The sequence below is a fragment of the Macaca thibetana genome, chromosome 2 (genome assembly GCF_024542745.1).
Source record: "Macaca thibetana thibetana isolate TM-01 chromosome 2, ASM2454274v1, whole genome shotgun sequence".
In the NCBI taxonomy this organism is placed as follows: domain Eukaryota; kingdom Metazoa; phylum Chordata; class Mammalia; order Primates; family Cercopithecidae; genus Macaca; species Macaca thibetana.
In genome coordinates, this window is record NC_065579.1 from 16,595,960 (window position 1) to 16,617,448 (window position 21,489).

General features: G+C 35.8%; 1 protein-coding gene across 2 annotated transcripts in view; it reads right to left on the reverse strand.

The window, feature by feature from the left end:
* STT3B (STT3 oligosaccharyltransferase complex catalytic subunit B) overlaps positions 1-21,489 on the reverse strand; it is a 104,553-nt gene that overhangs the window by 81,432 nt on the left and 1,632 nt on the right. Inside the window, exon 1 of one of the 2 annotated variants that reach the window (XM_050779377.1) lies at positions 18,385-18,524. The exons of the other annotated variant lie outside the window; for it this stretch is intronic. Coding sequence (XP_050635334.1) covers positions 18,385-18,524 — 140 coding nt within the window. Of the gene's footprint in view, positions 1-18,384; positions 18,525-21,489 lie in introns of those variants that run through there. 2 annotated transcript variants of the gene reach the window in all.

The window sequence follows — 21,489 nt, forward strand, 5'->3', positions numbered from 1 at the left end:
GATTGGATCATTACACATTCTAGGTATGCAACAAAATATGATATGTATGCCACTAAATATGTAAAATATTATGTATCAATGAAATAAAGTGATATTAACTAATGCTTAAGATTCTGAGACCTTTAAGGGTATCCTAATTTATCACTTTCCTGGTTCTACAAAAATACATAATAAAACAAAGATAATGTGGCCGGGCGCAGTGGCTCAAGCCTGTAATCCCAGTACTCTGGGAGGCCGAGGCGGGTGGATCACAAGGTCAGGAGATCGAGATCATCCTGGCTAACACGGTGAAACCCCGTCTCTACTAAAAAATACAAAAAAACTAGCTGGGCGCGGTGGCAGGTGCCTGTAGTCCCAGCTACTTGGGAGGCTGAGGCAGGAGAATGGCGTAAACCCAGGAGGCAGAGCCTGCAGTGAGCCAAGATCCGGCCACTGCACTCTAGCCTGGGTGACAGAGCGAGACTCCGTCTCAAAAAAAAAAAAAACAAAGATAATGTAAAAAGCCTAAAGAACAAGAGAAGTATAAATAAGTTGAGATTGGACAAAACACACAAATATGTAAGTAATAAGGGACTATGATTTAAATGTGAAATGTGACTTAGTTTCCCAGCAATCAGGGCCAAAACAGAGAAGCAGGAGTAACAGAACTCTCAAGGAGAAAAAGTAAGAAACGCTATTTCCTTAATCAAATTAAGTTTTGATTAAGTGTATCAACATCTAACAGTGTTCTTAGAATACAGATATCAAAATGCAGACTCATGAATTTTCTTCAAATATAAAGCTTATCCTAACAATTAATTTTTTGCAAGAATCATGTTATTTTTATCTTTTCATAGGTTTTTATAGCTAGGAACCACCTCAAGAATAACAACAGGATTTGAAATAGAGGCAGCACAGAGTAAGTGAGCAGGTGACAGGATATGCATGCAGCCACACATTTAGATTTTGGCATTCCTAAACATCTTGCCAAGAAAGATATATATTCCCTACAAAATTGGTACTATAATTGAGAACAAGTATATTCTGACCAGAGACTGCAAAACAAAAACCAGGTATGCGGATGGAAGTATTTCTTCATCATAATTTTCTTGTATCTATGTCTGGGATGGTTTGGAACACAGAAGCAAAGAGGCCAGTCAATGGAACCCAGTAATTATGATCCAGTTCTGCACCCAAAAAGGTCAGAAAGACAGTAAGAACAACAATGAAGAAAAGGGACCCAACAAACATATCAAACACATACTGATAGTCAATACAGGGAAACAATCACTATGGAATAAATTCTTGTTGATTTTGGGGTTGTCATGTTTCTTAAAAGCTGACAAAACCAGCAGCTGGCAAAATAAAAATCTTAGAGAAAACAGAGGTAAAGGCAGGGTTTTTAAACTTTCTGGGTGAGGATCTGTAAGAATCTGATGAAAATATGGATTCTCTTACCAGAAAAATGGGCATAAAGTTTTGCAGAATTTCAAAATTATTTTTTAGAAGACCTCCAACATAAATAACAATAAAAAGGCATCTACGTGATGAATAAATTAAAACTCACCAGCACTGAAAAATCTGCTCTGAGTTTTCTTAAATAGTTTCAGAGAAACTACACCTGTGGAGCTGCTGATGTGGTTTTGGGAACTTCAGGCTGTCTACACTTACCTTTCAAGTTTTTGACACAGCCATTAAACCATTTAAAATTTAGTATTTTTTCATCTGGGAAAACAAAACAGCAAAAACAAAAACAAAAAACAACAAGAGATAGTACTAGTTAGGCAAAATGTTATGTAACCACCTGGTTCTTTTTCAAATTACTCTGGTGTTTAAGGACTTTTGATCAAAAAGGTTAAAAGACCAAGGCTCATTTTTTCCGCTGGCTCAAAAAGTTAAGAAGTGGCAGGAAGGGATTCACAAGAAAACAAGATCAATATTGAGTTTTCATTTTTTTAAGGAGAATAAAATAAACCACAATTTGTTTCTTAAAAATCCGATTTTTAAACTTTGGTTTACAAATATAGTACTGTGCTATCTCAAACTGTGGTTGGCAAAATTGTAGTTGGAGCAAGATTACTCTACCAACACTTAAACAGATGTCTTTTGTGAATCCTAGAACAGAAAAAGCTAGAAGCTACATAAAGAAAAACACTGAAAATAAGATTCTGTAACAATGCAAATATTTTTCTTAAAAATGCAGCCATAAAATATGGATGTAATCTATGAATAGATTATAGATCTCAAATAACTATTCACTTCAGGGCCAATAAACTTGGGCATTCTGCATACAAGTACACAATTCTAAAAACCACAGGCAAACTTGGTCCCTGACCTCACAGAGCTGACTATCTCGCAGGAGGAACAGGCAACAAGAAAATATAATTAAGCGGAGAACCCAGCGGGTACTAAAGGATACCTTCTTCACTCATTTTTTTTTTTCATTTTAAAAATGTAAAGTATAATTTAGATGTATTAAAATACACCAACTGACATGTTTCATTGGATGAGGTTTGACAACTGTATGCATAACATCACCCTCATCAGGGCAGAAAGTTCCCACATGCACCTTTAAGCACTTCTTCCCAAACACACTTTGACTTGTTTCACCATAGATTCACTATGTTTGTTCTCAGATTTCAGATAAATTGAATAATTGTAATTCTACTTTTTAAAAAGGTGAGTCAGGCTTTTTTCATTTAACACGTTTTTGAGATTTATTCACATAGCAACAGTTTATTAGTTTTTACTGCTGAGTAGTATTCCATTTCATGCATACTACAATCCATTCCCCTTCTGAAGGGCATCTGGGTTGTTCCCAGGGGAGGAAATAATAAGGCTGTACATTCATTCTTATAAAATATGAACAAGCATTCTTGTAAAAGCCTTTTTTAAGGACACAGGTTTTCACTTATTTGGGTCAATACTTAGCAATTCCACTCCAAAGTTATATAGTAGACACGTATTTAAGAAATACTAAATAGTTCTCCAAAACAGTTACCATTTATACTCCCATCAGCAATGTATAGGAGCTCCAGGTCCTCCATATCAAGTTATATTTGTTTTAAGAGCCTAGCAAATAGGACAGACCTGTCCTCACGAAGCTTACTGTCCAAAGGACTCGCGGATGGCTTCTACAACTGACATCTAACTTAAACCTGGATGAATCATTGAGCAAAAAGGCAGAAAAACAGTAGAAGTGTTCTTGAGAGAGGAAAGAACACACGTAAGGGTTAAAAAATACACATAGGTAGTTTTCATAATGCTAACAGAAAATAAAGATAGAACAACTTTGTGATGGCAGAAATATGCTTTAAAAAAAAAAAGGTAAGAAAGCCATGTAGTAAGCGTAAGTTTTTAAAAGTCAAATAAGGATTCCTAAAAAGACAATGTGTTTAGTTTATCTCCCTATTATAAGCTCTCATTGTATCATGTTCCTGCACAGCATTGGTCATTCTTACTGGTTCAAGTTTAACTCCCTCACTAAACTAGAATCATGTCTATTTGGGTTCACACTACTGTAGCCACAGTCCCTGACAAATAAGAGGTATTCAATCAATATTTTTTGATTACATGAGATCAGAGAGAAGTTAGGTAGCAACATTCACAGATGGAAAGAAAGGTTTATGAAGGGTATTTGTATTAGTTTCCTACTGTTTATAACAGCAATTTTAAACAAACTCAGTGGCTTAAACCAACATATACTCATTATATCACAGCTTCATGGGTCAGAAATCTAGGCATAGTTTAGCTGGATCTTCTGTTTAGGGTCTCACAAGGTTGCCATTAGGATGTCACCAGGGTTGGGTTCTCATGTGGAGGCTAAATTAGGGAAATAATCTGCTTCCAAGCTCACTTAGGCTGCCGGCAGAATTCATTTCCTTGAGGTTATAGGACTGAGGGGCCCTGGTTTCTTCCTGGCTGTTGGTGGAAGCATCATAGAGGCTGTTGATAGTTCCTTGCCACGTAGGCTTCCCTAATAGGGCTGCTTATCTGATAATGCTAGCAAGGAGTCTCTGGTGCAAGTCTACGGGTAAAACAAAGTTTTACACAACATCACATAATCACGGAAGCAACATTCCATCACCCTAGACTCTGTCTACCACTCTGTTCTTCAAAGACTATCAATAAATAGGCTCTCTTGAAAATAACCCTTTTTGTAAAGCTTTACAAAGCCACCTATAACTGTTTGTTTGTGAAGTGTACCATAAGAGTTTACACATACAACTACCAAAACTGGCCAAGTTAACATGTATTCGTGGGAACGGTAAATGAGAAAGTGACTAGTACCACCAACAGAAATGACCAATTACAAATGCTAACATAAGCATAAAAGAATCAGGAAAGAGGCCAGGCACAGTGGCTCACGCCCAGCACTTTGAGAGGCTGAGGCAGGTGGATCACTTGAGCCCAGGAGTTCAAGACCAGCCTGGGCAACATGGCAAAACCTTGTCTCTACCAAAAATTTTTCAAAATTAGCCAGGCGTGGTGGCATGCACATGTGGTGCCAGCTACTTGGGAGCCTAAGGTGGAGGATCATTTGAGCCTGGGAGGCACAGGTTCTAGTGAGCTGACACCACTGCAGTCCAGCGTGGGCAACAGAGCGAGACCCTATCTCAAAACAAAAACAAAAAAATCACCCCAAAACCACAATGAGGAAATAAGGGAAAGGAGTATAATTCAACAAAGGGAGAATAAAAATATAAAAGTAGAGGGCAAAAGATAAAGTGTCAGAACACCTCAAGGATTATTCTATTCCTTCTCCTTTTTCCTGTTAGTAGGTCCTCTCAGGCTATATAAGGTATCAGGTCTTTCTTACAGGACTAAGTACCACTATTTGGAACACTTCATATATACACAAAATTCAGCACTAATAGGGACAGAGAACAACCAAGGTAAAGTACAAAGCAGCTAAGGCCAACTAAAGTTGGTATTTCAATCTACCTTTTATTGCTCCTGCCATCTAGTGGCAGGATCAAAAATGAAAGGATGCCAGAATGATGAACTCTACTAAATGTAACACATGGGAAAAAAAAAAAAAAAAAATCCCCCTTCAACAGAACGAAAAAAACAGCCTAAATTCAATCTCACCAAGTGATACACATGAGCACTGTCTAGATAATCACATTAAACATAGCCAATTTTATAACTTAAAATATGGAAACTCATGAGTTATGTTCAAGCCTAGTATGATTTCATAAATTCCTATCAGTGTTTAACAACAGGAAAACAATGATACAAATTCATAATGATTACTAATGATATATGAGAAGAACTTTTTTTACTAGGTTACTTTTACTAGGTTAACGGAAAGACTCACAAATGTACCACCATAAATGTGGCATTGTACAGTTGCAACTGGATCTCAGACTACTCTCACAAACCTCTGTCTGCTCTTGCAACTGATGGCTAGTCATTTTGATTGAAGCAGAGAGCATGTCATAAGCTTCAGATACACAAAGTACCTGTTTCTCTACTTTGAGCAGCACAGAGAGAAAACCAAGGGTTGTTTAAAGGCTGCAAATGTCTTGGAAGACTCCTCAGAGCTACTCTGCATCTTCCAACTTAAAGTTAGATGCATGTGCAAATCAAAAAAAGAACACACAGAGCAAAACTTTTGAACACACATTAACTGAAAACAGGATTCCTATTTTAGTACCATCTCTTCTGCCTCAATCGGCAGTGACAACTGTCGATTTTTATCAGTATCCATTTGAAAAACGACGGTCTATTCTGATTTATAAAGGACATTTACTAAACTAATAAGAAAAAAGAAAAAGCAACTGGCAACAAAAAAAAATTACAACAAAGTAAGAGGCTGTTAGAGCATTTTAATGGCACTCAAAAAAATCTGAAAAAAAAAATCCTAAGATCACATACAAAATAGTGTATTTGATCAATTAAAACTATCCAGTGACACTTTGCTCAGCTAAGCCCAATAGAGATGGAAATCTAAATAAGGTAGGCAGAAGGGATAGGCACAAATGTTCTCTCTCTTTATATAACGCACACACAATGTGTATAACAAATCTTTAGGTCAGGCATAAATATTCATATATTATAGAAACATATCTCCAGTAAATATTATATATAAACATGTTATATTTACATTTCTTGTTACTAGCTATTATCTAAATTAGACATATGATTACGCATTATACTATATAGAGGATTTCTAACAATTATTAGATATACAAATATATAATACACATTTACGTCAGACCCATAGTCATATACTATAAATATAAAGTTTATAACTAACAAGCATTATCTGTAGTAATAATATCCCATGGCCCACAAGTTGGTGTGATGGAAGAGCCAAAGTGGTTGGGCAACTAAATAATAGTCAAAAGCAAAATGACCAACTTTCTGAGGACAGTCTGGGTGGAAAGCAACAGCAAAGGGTAAACTAAAATAAAACAATCACTCAGAATAAGCAATGTATACAGGCCTGAGAACTTAACTAAATACCATAGAGGTTAGTGGTATAATACTCAACTTAGTCATAAAGACAAATCAGGAGAATCAGGGGGGATGTTATCAATGAGCAGATACTCAACTGTCCCATTTGAAAAAAAAGTATGTTCCTAATGTGGATATACTTGTTCCTAATGCAGTAATTCAAATAAACAAATAAAAAGATATAAAACATTGAAGAATGTCAGTCGTAGTTTTATTATCTATATGACTTTGGTAAAGTCACTTAGCCTTAGGCCTCATGCTCCTCATCTATCAAATAAAACATCGACATCAGTCTTTTCCATGAATTGCAGGGAACACTAACTAAAAAAAAATTAAAATCTTACAGTGATTAATAAATTAAATATGGTAAATACTAAATAAAATTAACAGTTAACTGAAGAACTTGTTAAGACTGTAACATGGTAATGTGTATCAAAAATCAGTATCAAAGAATGTAGTAAGCAGTCTTTTCCCAAATTCAAATTATCAAAGATTATTTTGTTTAGAAGGGTAATTTCTGGAATATGTGGTTTGCAGAACATACTTTGGCAAAATAATAATTTCTTTGTGCTTGCCAGGTATGAAGTTTGTTCCATATTACAGGGAAACCAAAACTTATCTCCCTCAAAGGGGGAAGATTCTTCACTCCCTTTCCAAACAGAAAATAACAGCAAACTAATGAGGGAGCAGAGAAAGAAGAGTATAAAAGGAGAACAAATCAGTTTTCTCCTACCTTTAGAGAGGCTGAGGAGAGATGGTCAATACTGAACTATAGGGAAGCTTTAGTATCCTTAACATATTTAAAATAACTTAAATTTCTGTAAAATAATAACATGCACTAAATGCCTCAGAGATCAGCATGTTTGGTATACTCTATTTTAAAATTTATTTTGAGAATACAAATGTCAAAAATACTTTTATTAAATTTTAAATGGACTCATTTTGTTCCCTGTTTTGCAAATGAGTCATCCGTAAAACAGGGGAGAAAATGGCTGTTCTCCCCCCCAACACCCCCCGATTCACAGAAACATTTTTTTCACTGTTTTAAAATGGCTCATTTTCCCTGTGTTACTATGCTCAACCTGGTGAAATCTTTTTGCCAAACTACTTGACACCTAAACTTTATCACAGTAACATTGTATCAGCATTATTATAGCAAGTATGTTATACTTTAGTTTACTTCTTAAGCAAGGATAACTACCTCTTTAAGACACTTAAAGTGGAAGAATTCGGGGCAGGAAAGAATAAAAATGAATGAGGCTCAATCATGCAATGGCTGGAATCACCACTCCTGTTCCAGCCAAACAGGAAGGTAAACGACTAAACATTACTTGGTCAAAAGTCTCAAGATGCTCTGTATTTCACTACATGTCCAAGAATCTTTCCACTAAGTATTATTATTTCCACTCTGTCTTTGAATGTTAGATCCAAGAAATCTGAGGTGACATGAAAATAAGTCATGCTGCCTGAAGCACTGTTTTTATACTGCAGAGATATGCTGAGGTGCCTTCAACATATAGAATTGTAAGGATCAGAAACTATACTTTTACACAGAACAAATCTTCCTAATTTGAAGGTTGGGAAGAAGTGTCTACAAATTTATTAACGTCTTTTTGTACTTGTTCAGGCTGTTTTATCCAAAGCTTTGCATTTTGGAATTCAGAATTGTTCTGTGGCATTTCAGTTTAAAGCAACTGAGTTGTACTTGATGCATGCCTACAGTGTTCTTCTTAGATTGAGTCTTGTTCTGTCATGCAGGCTGGAGTGTAGTGGTGCGATTTCAGCTCCACAACCTCCGCCCCCCAGGTTCATGCAATTCTTGTGCCTCAGCCTGCCAAGTAGCTGGGATTATAGGCATGCATCACCATGCCCAGCTAATTTTTTGTATTTCTAGTAGAGACGGGGTTTCACCATGTTGGCCAGACTGGTCTCGAACTCCTGACCTCAAATGATCCTCCCAAAGTGTGGAAATCACAGGTGTGAGTCACCGCACCCGACCTACAGTGTTCTTTTTAAAGTATATAATGCAAACATTTGAATATTAATTATAAATCTCTGGCTTCTATTATAATTTTGAAAAATATTTTGACACTACATTTAAGATGGATTTTGAATATGCTGGCAGAACCTGGTTGATCCAAATGAGTAATTTAGAGAAAAAAAATTGAGGAATAAGGAGGGCAGGTAAAACTAGAAAGAACTTGGCGCTGAACTTACTGCCTACTCTGTCACTCTGGGCAAGTCATCTAACATCATATGTCCTCAGTCTACTCATAGCAAAAGTCACAGTTACATTAAAATTTACCACAAGTAAATAAAAGTAATTGTAAATTCTTCCAAGCCTCAATTATTTAGAGGGGAAGGGGTATAACAGGTAGGTTGAGCAAAGCATCATGCTGATTCATAATTGTACACCTTTGCAAATGCTATTCTTTGCAACAAAAATGTCACCCTGGAGGCTGACTTCAAGGCCTATCCTTTTAACATACTAAGCAGTACTCTCTCATCTGTAAAACTGGGGCAATAAAATATCTAATAGGATTGCTTTAAGGACCAATTAGCCACAAACTGGAATAAGATACCTGCAACAAATTTAACCCAAACTTAGGATGCAAAATACATATACATAAAACCTCCTACTAAATTAGTGAGACTAAACAACCCAATTTAAAACTTTGGGAGAGACATGAACAGATATTTTACAGGAGATAAAAATGATAAACACATTGCGGTGTTTCCAAAGACGACCCTAAACAATTCTGCCCCTACCTGTATATGCATCTCCTCTCAACATTGAGCTAAATCTGTGTGTATTTTGAGAACAACAAAATATCATTGAAGTTACTTGTGTCTATTTCAAGCTTAACCCTTAGTTGACCTGGCAGCTTCCTCCCTCTTTGAAATGTTCTCTTTCTCAGAACCCCGCTGCAATGCTGAGGCAGACTAAGCAGTCACATGGAGGAGTCAAAAGCCCCAGCTGAGATCCCAATGGAGTAAGACTCCAGATGACTCTCAGCTGTCCAGGCATCCCAAACATTCTAGTCCCAGCTCAACAGCCTACTGAGCCTCCAGGTGACTACAATCATCTCAGCACCTCAGCTGACACATGAAGCTGAAGGACATCCCACTCAACCTATGAAATTGTGAAATAATAAAATGCTGTTTTGTCATTAAGTTTTGGAGTGGTACATTTTCATAAATAACTGAAGCATATTTTGACAAAATCCCACACACAGGTATATACCCCAGCAAACATCCACACATATGCATCAGAAAACAGTTTTAATGTTCATAGTAGCATGTTTCATAATAGAAAAAAACTGGATATTCAAACATCTGTCAACTACCAGATGTATAAATGAAAGTCAGAGAGAAGGATAAATAAGCTAATATCATTTTTTAAGCTCCAAACAAATCAAAAATTAGCAATATATTGTTTACAGCAGGGGCGTCCAATCTTTTGGCTTCCCTGGACCACAGTGGAAGAATAATTCTTAGGCCACACATAAAATACACTCACGATAGCTGATGGGCTAAAAAAAAAAAAAAAAACACACACACACACACACACACACACACACACACACACAAAACCCACAAACTCCTAATGTTTTAAGAAAGTTTACAAATTTGTGTTGAGCCTCATTCAAAGCCACCCTGGGCTGCAGGGTAGACAAGCTTGGTTTACAGACATATACATATTAGAGTTTTATTAAAATATGGCAATGGACATGTTAAACAAAATTCAGCATAATGTTGCCGAGTCCTAAGGGGGAAACTAAGGGGACAGGCTAGAGAAGAAACACAGCCAGACGTAAAATTGGTAACGTTCTGGTTCTGTAGTTGGTTAGGAGGTTCACAAGTATTTATCATTAAGTTTTATAATTATATACAGAATATGACAGCCCATTTTATATGCAAGTTATATGTTAAATATACTTCAATTTATTTAAAAATTTATAACTTTGTATTATGTTGTGATTCTTATACAGTTATATCACTTAATGTTACACACTTTTTAAACGTCCAGAATGATTTCAAAAGGAAAACCTTTCATATAATAGCTGTTTATATCTGACACTTCATTTAAATGCAGTAAATTATTTTAACAACCAAAATAAAGTATTTAAACACGTGAAAAGATTTTTCTTTCTAATGAAGTGACTGATTTTAACAACTTTAGAAAAAAAATCTTCATTTAAAAAGATTTTGGTTGCTCCTCAAACTCATGACTTATGACTGGCCTTTACAGTTTTAAGATTAGATTCATTTCATCTACTTCACAGTTTCATTATCCTGTTCCTTCAAATGCCAGAAAGCTGCTTAGCATATTAAAATAAAAGCCTTCTTTAGCGATGGTCTAGAGTAAAAATAATCTTGGGATTGAAACTAAACTTCTATGGAACAAGGTTATTATATTTTAAAAATTAAGAGCATATGCAACGTTCCCCCCTCCTCCCCGAGATGGAATCTTGCTCTGTCACCCACGCTGGAGTGCAGTGGTGCAATCTTGGCTCACTGCAACCTCTGCCTCCTGGGTTTAAGCAATTCTCCTGCCTCAGCCCGGCTAATTTTTGTATTTTTAGTAGAGATGGGATTTCACCGTGTTGGCCAGGCTGGTATGGAACTAGCTAGTCTCGAACTCCTAACCTCGTGATCCACCTACCTTGGCCTCCCAAAGTGCTGGGATCACAGGCATGAGCCACCGCGCCCAGTGGACCATAGGCAATGCTTTAAGTTTCAATGTAGTCAACAAATCCTGCTCACTGTAATAGATTTTTTAAAAGCCACAATGATGGACAAAGATTTGTTTTTAAAAAAGCACACATTTTTAAAAGCAAAAACATCTAGTGAGATCATTACAGCATACTGTTTTAGGATTCACAGGAATATTGCTATTATTACATGGAATGATTCTATAACTAAAGAACTGACCATTTTGTCAGGATTCAATTCATAATAAAAGAAAAATAAAGACTTTATATCTGGTTTATTTAACTCAAAATATCTACAATATTCAATGATCCTCTCCAGTAATTAGACAAAAACAAAGCTATTTCCATTGCAAAGACACTTTAATGAAGACAAGCAACTTATTTCATCCCTAATGAGTATTTTCATTTAGTATCCCTTTAACCTCTTACGGGAAAGTTTAAATGAGATCAGTCAGAGCTGGGATGGTTTCCTAAAGTGTTGCTTAATTTGCATATTAATTCACTATAATCATAAAGTTAAATCAAGAGCCATGAAACCAAATGGATCATTAATCCAACCCCACCCAAATTCATCATGTGCATGAATTTAGTATATTCTAACTAATGCCTATGTATGCAATGATAATTTCAATTCTTACTATTCCTTCGCATCAGAATATATTTCTCAAGTTCAATTAAAATGGCAGCTTGTGAATTTTACTTCTATTGCTGACATCTGTCTTTTTTCATTTCTCATTTGAAAAGAATAAAACTTTCATAACTCATATGGTTTTTGGATATTAACTAGTTTGTCTTCTCTTATTCAATGTTCCCTAACTAGTGAGTTAACACTTGAGACAGACCTCTCTAAGAGTTACTTGTACTTGGAAGAAATACTCAGGAAACTAAAATCTTCCTCAAAGTTCTTCCTAAGTTATCCATCCAGCCATTCATCTCCCAATTGTTGATGGCTGTCATGATGCTCACATATACCACTTCTTCCATAAACGTTACCTCCTTTCTTCATCGTCAACTCTTTCTTTCTTCTATTAAGATTAATACGACATATTTATTGAAAGTGGGATGATGATGTTCACTGCACATGTGATCTTACTGACATCACAGTCAAATCCAAAATTTCAAAGTATTGCACAACAGAGACTTACCATAGTATTACTATTATGACCAAAACATAAAACGTGGTTATCATTAAAGGATCTGTCTTAATATTCATTGTGCACTCACTATGTTCCTAATACTGTGTAGGATATTCTAGAAAGATCAGAAAAATGTTCTTGCCCTAAAGAATCTTTTGTCTCTCTACAATAATAGTAATAAGTTATTATATTCATTGGAGGAAAAATGAGCACCAAAATTTAAATCATCATACCAGTACCCTACCAACTTTGGCAAAGAACAGTAAGTCTCCCTGAGTGTTTTTACATACACAGGTGTTAAAATCTCCAAAATGGCTCTGGCCTAGGTAGACAAACTCCTAAGTAAAACTTAGTTTGTTTTGTATTAATAAAACCTGTACCTAGACCTCTCACGTAAGACACATATGATCAACTGTGATTTCTGAGAGAAGTAGGCCTGGAATTTATCTGTTTATTTATTTATTTATTTATTTATTTATTTTGAGACGGAGTTTCACTCTGTCGCCCAGGCTGGAGTACAGTGGCGCGATCTCGGCTCACTGCAACCTCTGCCGCCCGGGCTCAAACAATTCTCCTGCCTCAGCCTCTCGAGCAGCTGGGATTACAGGTGACTGCCACTGCGCTTGGCTAATTTTTGGGGGGGGGCGGTTTCACCATGTTGGCCAGGCTGGTTTTGAACTCCTGACCTCGTGATCCACCCGCCTCAGTCTCCCAAAGTGCTAGGGTTACAGGCATGAGCCACCACACCCAGCCAGCCTGGAATTTTTCTTAATAGTCAATATATCTCAGAAAAAAATCTACATTTGAGGAATTCATATAAGAAATACACTAGAGGCGTTAAAATAGGTTAAATCACTCAGTTGGACCATCATCCAACTAGAACCTAATTTGAGCCATTTATATTACTCTCTGGCAGGTACACATGGGATTTTGTGAAGATGGGACACAGTATGTACACCTACCCTAAGACACTTGTTTAAATATTAAGTTTGAATTCTGTAGAAATACTGGCTGACTAAAAAAAGTTTGAAGAAAGACAGTCCTAGATTTAAATTTTTCTTTAATAAATAATTATGACAGAAATGCAATATATGCAAAATTGCTAAATCTACACAAATAAACAACAAAATACCTAAAAAACAACCAGGATTGACAATCTCTGCAAATACATCAATACAGCAAACACTCCATCCTTAGGGTTTTCCTAAATTCCTCAGCTCAGACCTCCACTTCCAGTATTCTCTTTCTTGCTTTCAAGAAGTATCAAACAACCAATCCCTCCTTTACGCCAATTTTAATATACAATACTTTAAAATAATAGTTGACAAAAAGCCATCATTTAAAAACTAGTCATTTTGCATTTATCTGATTATCATTTGTCTCCTGAAAGACACTGATGTCTCTCTCTCCCACCCACTTTCTTAAATTCTTGGTTTCTGTAGATAAATTAAATCTCTGGACAATTAGTACCTTAAAACAAAGCTGTCAAAGTTACTCTAGTCAAGGATGACTCCAGCTCAAGGCTTCAGACTTAGGATAATTCTTTTAAATCTCAAGTGAAGAGAAGAATACCTTCCCCTTCTCTTTCCTAGAGGCACTTCCTGCTATTAAAGAACAGGCAACCCCATCAGGTGAATAAGATACCTGGTTAGTCAAATTATTGCTGAACGTTATTACTTACATACTGTCAACGATCCTTTGACCAACAAGGATGAATCTTAAAGAAAATGCTCAGCCAAAAAAAAGAAAAAAGAAAAAAAGAGACACAAAAGCCACAACTCCATTTATCTAAAGTTTAAAAATAGGCAAAACTAAATTGTATTGTTTAGCAATGCACACAGAGTTTATCACCTATGAGAAAAAGGAAGGATGTCATCACTATAAAGTCAGGGGGTGGAATGGTTGAGAAACACACCAGGTTGTCTAAGGTGTGGCAATGATCTTGATCTGGATAACAGTCACATGGGTGTTCATTATACTTTACATTAGATTTATATTTTTCAGGATGTGTCATACTTCATCATAAAAGAAAATTGTTTTAAAAACTGAAACTGAATTATCTTTTCTCCTCTAATGAAATCCTTTGCAGAACTCATTTCTTTGCTCTTGTTTATAGAACCATTTAAGACTTATTTTCAAATAATATAACTGTACAAGAGTGCTGCCTTCCAACAGTTCTGTACTCACTCCATTTCTGATGTGGGTTACATAAATAAGATGTATAATAGTTTACTTTAATAACAAACCTTCCAGGCTGGGCATGGTGGCTCATGCCTGTAATCTCAGCACTTTGGGAGGCCGAGGCAGGCGGATCACGATGTCAGGAGATTGAGACCATCCTGGCTAACGATGAAAACCTGTCTCTACTAAAAACACAAAAACTAGCTGGATACGGTGGCGGGTGCCTGTAGTCCCAGCTACTCGGGAGGCTGAGGCATGAGAATGGCGTGAACCCAGGAGGCGGAGCTTGCAGTGAGCCGAGATCGCACCACTGCACTCCAGCCTGGGCAACAGAGCGAGACTCCGTCAAAATAAATAAATAAATAAATAAAATAATAATAATAAACCTTCTTAAACAAGGTATACTCTACAGGTGTTACTGGTATTTTAAGAACAGGCATCAAATAATAAACATGTGGTGTGCATGGTGGTCACGAGTGAGTTTCCAGTTATGATCCTTTTCTCCAACTCCTTATGGCCTGTGTTCTCCTTAAGACAAATTTGGTCAGCAACTAACAATAATTTAAGCTGTGGATATACTAGAATTTTGAAAAATCACACTACACTCATTTTAATTTTTTTTAACAGTGTGGGCAAAAACATAAAATTTTACCTTCGAAACTAGTATTTGCATATATATGTATACCTTATATGTTACAACATTATCTATCTATTGCGGGGGTGGGGGGACAGAAAGTAAAACAAAGCACCAATATTTAAAATTCAACACAATTCATTTGAAGGATTTTATAGGTTGGAGGGGCTGCTAGATATCACTAAAGAATACCATACTGGGGAGAAAAGTCTTTAATTACTTGAGAGTAGCTAATAAACCTGTAAGGCATGGAAAAAAAAAAAAAAAACACCCCAAAAGAAAATATTATTAACTTGGTTATCAACTAATCATTAATACTTTAACACACTTTACTAATATCAACAAAACTCCTTTAAATATGTCTTTATGCAGTAACATTTCCCTTTTAATAGGAATGAGCAAACAAGGTAAAAAAAGAAGAAAGTTTTAAAACTTACACTGCTAATTTATGGAGATTACAGACAACCAGTACACACAATTTTTTAAATAATCAATTCCAAATAAGTAAAGCTTCACACAAAAGCTCTATTTGTTTCCATATCTAAGCCTGAATTGTCAACATTTACAATATTGTAAATTTAAACTGAGTGGTAGAAAGTAACTTCCCCTCATCTTCTGAAGTAACAATTTCAAACAACTTTTCAAAATATTCCCTTCTACAGCAAACACAGACGCAAAGAAAATGGAAAAGAATCTAGCCAAGCTATAAATGTATCACCTTTGAAAAAGTATTATCCTTCTGGTCCTTAGCTTCTTAGAAAATAGACAGGTGGCCAACATATACTCTTAAAAATCCTGTGGGTTATAGAATTCTGAGTCTACTCTGAAAGTTCAGCTCTCCATCTCCCAATTCCCTTAACTGGCACGGCTTAAGACTTCCAATCTCATTATTATGAACTTTTTACAGACAAAATAAATCTTAATAATATTCAGTTGGATTTGATCATCTTTTCCTCTCATTCATTCAGCTACTCTCTTCGAAGTTTCTGAAAATCCCATAGTAATTGAAGGTTAAAAGTCTTAAAACCATCAACTCATCTCTTTGCTCCATCAAAACTATCAAAGTAATCAGCTACTATCCAACTAGTAAGCTTAGTTAGCTACAGCCCAGATTGTGAAGAGGTATTTTGATAGACCAGTATTTTAAGACTTGATTTGGGGCACCTGATAAAAAACATAAATTAAACAGAGGACACTTTTAGTTAAGCTGGCCCTGGAGGCAGAGGGTGTAGTAAGAACAGACTTTGGAGTCAGGCAGACCTGTATCCTTCAATTCTTGTGGGAAATACTGAATTGAATTATCTTTTGTCTACGGAAATAAAAGACATTACCTCATCTCCTCAATTCTAAGATGTCATTGGATTGTAAAACACTGTAAAAACTAAGCATCTACTCATTTAAAACAAACATTAAAGTTATCCTGCAACATTAAGTTCCACAGAAAGTAAAGAATAGACACAGTTGAGAGTGGTCAATTAGTGCCAACTGTCACAATTTTTTAGAGATTCGTTTGTCTACATATAATAGCACAATCTTGAACAACACAAAGAGGCATTCACTAATTCATGTACACCTTATATTCCAAAACATGTTTACATGTTTTTCATTTGAAACTATGAAAGCATTTTTCCAAAGACATAAAATTCTAAATAGTGGTTAGTTAGATTTCCTGGCAAGCCTACAAATGCAGATTAATGTATATTTACCTAAATATGCGAGCCTCTGGGGCAACTGATCCTATCTCCCCCAGCACTAACCCTCACCTCCTAATATATTCCACTTTAAAAACAAACCAAAAAAACCCTACAGTATTACCACTTTCTATCAACTTCTAAATTCCCGGAAATTACTCCTTGTCAGAAGTAGGTAAGAGGAGGACAACAGAAGCCTTCTCAGAAGAATTACTGGTTTAAATACAAAAAGCATCCACCAAAATCAGGTAGAGATGGTTGAAGACAGAGTAGTTGGAGAACCATTTACATGTTTTCCCCTTTCAACAGCATTAATTTGGCCAATATAGTGTATCTGTGGGTCCTATATCATTTGGAAATGTTTTTCTTTTTTCCTATTGCAGGGATTTACAGAAGCCACTTTTGCAATCACACTAAAGCTAAACCATTACCTCTGGATGAAAGATGACAGAGACAACAGGCTGACCTATAAAAGTCTTCTAATAATTCAAGGAATTTAGGAGTTTCACATGAATTACACCTAATAAAACCAACATCAACATCAATATCCATCTATCCACTTCAGAGTTTCTTCTGAGACACCAGATTCAGCAAAGTCAAGTCATTTAACAGATGTGGAACTAATGCACTGATTTACAATGCACTCAGGTAAGCTGCTAACCAAAACCTGGAATGATGGAATCTAATCCTAACTTCAGTCTGAGGATACTGAAACAGCATTTATATACAAATGTTCAAATAATACAGAAAACAAACACTATGCAGAAATAAATCCTCTTTATCACGGCACTGGGGAACAAAGATGGTATTCTTCATATCATAGTAAACAATGTCTGTCTACAAGCAGGATTTAAAAGTAGTAATGGACAGGAAGATATGCTAAAGCAAAATATTAATTGTAGAATCTAGTTGGTGAGCGTGTATGAGTGTTCACTATAAAATTCAACTTTCTTGTGTATTTGAAAATGTTTGTAATAGTTTAACAATAGGTCTGTTGAATTGTGGGGTCTTTATAAGCCAACTGCAGTATTTTCACTCCCTAAGATCATTAAGTCTTAAAAGTAAACAAATTGAAGGGAAAAACATGATTTGGTCACTTGAGAATAATATTAACCTTTCCATCCTTCATTTCTGAGAGCATGCGTGCACAGATGAATACTAAGATATAACAATAAACATAAATGTTAACATTTTCTCAAACTTATTGAGAGTACAAAAATTGATTAGGTACAGTTAAGTTAGCCCATATTTATTAACAACTGGGTCAGAGATTATTAAGTAAATCCTTATATTGAGTTTCTAATGTTTATAACCAACGTTGTCTTTATGCAAACTATTCATGGCAGTTAAGGGGCATGTAGTCCTACCTAAGTTAGCCTTTAAGATATGAAAACTCTAAAAAGGGAAGAAAAAGTCCCAAGGGCATTCATGACAGACCCAACTACCCTAGGGACTACACTTCATGAAATCCATGATTACTACCTATGGAAGCCATCACGCTCAACCGAAATGGGAGTAGTACCAATCTTATCATAAATTCACACAATTTAATTGCCAATGAAATCAGTAATCAGTAACAGTAATACCTGGTCTGAAGTGCAGCTGGACTGCTGATGCTAATGATCCCACAGTCAAAGTGACTTTTTAAGATTTGGGGACGTTTGTGTTCTAAAACTGGTTTTGCTACCAATTTGTCCTCTTCAGAACTGAGGCCTCTTTTTTTCATCTGCAAAGTGAAGGAAAACATGGAGACCTCAAAGTACAGGAAGTAGTCCCCAACTTATAACAGCTTATGTTCCAAAGGTTTATCACTCCTTTGAAAACATATCTATACTAATTAACCAATTTATACCATAGTTTCTTTGGAAAAATTGCACTCTAAGTTCCAACTCTAAATTGCAACTTTCTGCCCAGCAAAAAGGCATCTGCTGCATTTTTGCTAACTACAGCCAAAACCTAACGCTCAGAGAATTCTCCCTAGGGAGAACCCACTTTATAACCTGCGAAGGCAGGAAAAATAGACAGTTCTCACATAGGGAACTTCATTGCTTCTATGGGAAAGGCTACCACAATTTAACAAGATAATGGATAAGGAAAAGGTATCTGGCTAATATAAAGTAAAAGTATTATCAGTTACAATAAAAATATGTAGAAAACGCATTTTGCTCCAGATAAAAAGGTATAGTTAAGTACTATTAAAGTGGTTGATTAATCAAATGTTTGGCAAGTACAGAACACATATTTCCAAACTGCTTCCTCCTATCTGTTCAACTCAGCTGATAAGGGAGGAATTACTAAAGTGAAGTCAAATTGTTACCAAAAATGTTGCTAAATTCTAAAGTGCAGTGTATTTCAATAAATAAATCACACACCACCCCTCACGACAACTGGTAAGATATATAAAATAACTTGGGTGACAAATTTAAAAAACAAGTATAACTCTGTGATGAGAAGTCACTTTCAGCAGCTAACTTGAGTCTTTTACACAATTTAAGAACTACTGTAAAATTTAAAGAAAGCGCTCACAGAGAAAGTAAACCCTTCACTTAAAACGACTTTCAGAAATGAAACCACTGATAGAGATATGGAAAAAGAGGTCAGGGAAGGTATGAGCCGGCCAGAATAAATTGGTTTGTGGACGCACAGCCTGAGAGTAACATTTAAATATTATTAAAGGTCTGTGTCATTGCTATATATGATGGTGATCTGAGCAACTCCCAAACTAGAAACTAGTACTAGAGTGTTCACCTACAGACCAGTTCAAGTGTTGCGACTATTAGCAGCTATAGAAGAAAACTAAATATTTAAAAGCCCAAAAACGCTTTAAAAGCCCAAAGTAATAATGGCAGGCAATCTACACATCCCCCTCCTTTTAACCTTTTCAAAAAGAATGACTGTAAGAATTAGGTAAGAATGAATGAGATGCCTAACTACTTGAGATCTTCAAAAGACAGAAAAAAAAAAAAAAAAAAACAAGAAGTAAACAACTTTTTTTTTTTGTCTGAAACTTGATTCTCTCATTAAGTCACCTGAATTAGACGTTAGAGTCATACTGACAAATCTCCATTCATGGTAAGGCATAGGGACATTCCATTATTCTGTAAATCTCCTTACTACTAAGCAGGATTATCTAACATTATGAATATAAACATTTAATTAAGAATAAATGTCAATATTAAAACTATATGCAGAATACCTAAATTAAGTAGCTCTTTAAAACAGATATATATACTTTCAAATGGTACAAACTTAGCTAAATGATAATGTGTCAGAAATAGGTTTTCACATATTAAAAAAAATGAAGCAAAACACATTTTCTTTTTTGAGACGGAATTTCGCTCTTTCTTGCCCAGGCTGGAGTGCAGTGGTGCGATCTTGGCTCACTGCAACCTCCATCTCCCGGGTTCGAGCGATTCTCCTGCCTCAGCCTCCCAAGTAGCTGGGATTACAGGCACCTGCGCCACGCCTGGCTAATTTTCGTATTTTTTGTAGAGAGGGAGGCTTCACCATGTTGGCCAGACTGGTCTCGAACTCCTGACCTCAGGTGATCCGCTCGCCTCGGCCTCCCGAAGTGCTGGGATTACAGGCGTGAGCCACTGCGCCCAGCCAAACATATTTTCATGTGCATGAAAAAGAGTTATGCCCTCCAAACATATTGTTGCAACTGGAAAAAGAAAACTTTTAATTCTTGACTACACTAAAAAAAATTAAAAATAAAAATAAAAATAAAAAAATGAACCACCTTATCTGTTGAGCAACCCAATAAGCCTTTTCATTACTGCATTACTCAATTTTAGTGGGGATCTTTGGCTGACTTGATGCAGATTTCTAATCTTAAAGAAAAATGACAAAACTCTCATCATTAGTTGTGAATTTTTCTGCAATCTTTAATTTCAGCCCCAGAGTTACTATTAAACAGTACTTAGCCTTCTATTTTTAAAAATGTTACTATGGAAATAAGTCACAATTTTGTTACCTGAAATGTTTGGTCAATCATGCATTTCTGCTATTTTAATCTGAAAAGAGAACTTTCTCTTTTCATATTGTCTAGTAAATACTAGCTTTCATTTTCTGGTTCCAATTTCATTTTTATCTAATTTGCTTAAGTGTTTCAAAATAAGACCACCTAATATTGTGTCAATAAGCCTTCACAAGTATTCTTAGGCTCATAAACAGTCCACAGTAACATTATTTTCTTCTGTGATTGCACGTTAACAAAAAGGTTATTTTTTTTAAACTAGTGTTAGAAAACAAAATCAAAACTTCTAAAATGTAATGAAAACATTTCATGGAAGATTGTCACAGTAATTAACTGATCTAAATTGAATTGCCCATGAGTGGGCCCCTATGGTGTTCAATAGATGTTGCAGTATCAATTTTTCTCTCCTTAACAGCACAACTTAAATCTGGTATATTACTATACAGGTAAGTCACCCCCCGCCCCCGAACATTTATTATCTATATAGTTAGTAACTCTCAAAAAAGATTCTCTCTCTCTGTATTTCAAATGATAAAACAAATATCCTGAAATTTAATTAGGTCTAACCGTAAGGAGGTAAGATTAACTCAAGGCTGACAGGTCTACAAAATACACCACTTTAAAAGGCATACTCTCAGGGGGAAAAATCCTAACTCGAGTTGGGCAAGTTGTGAAAAAAAAGTTAAAGCAATCTTCCCATCTAGATAATTCA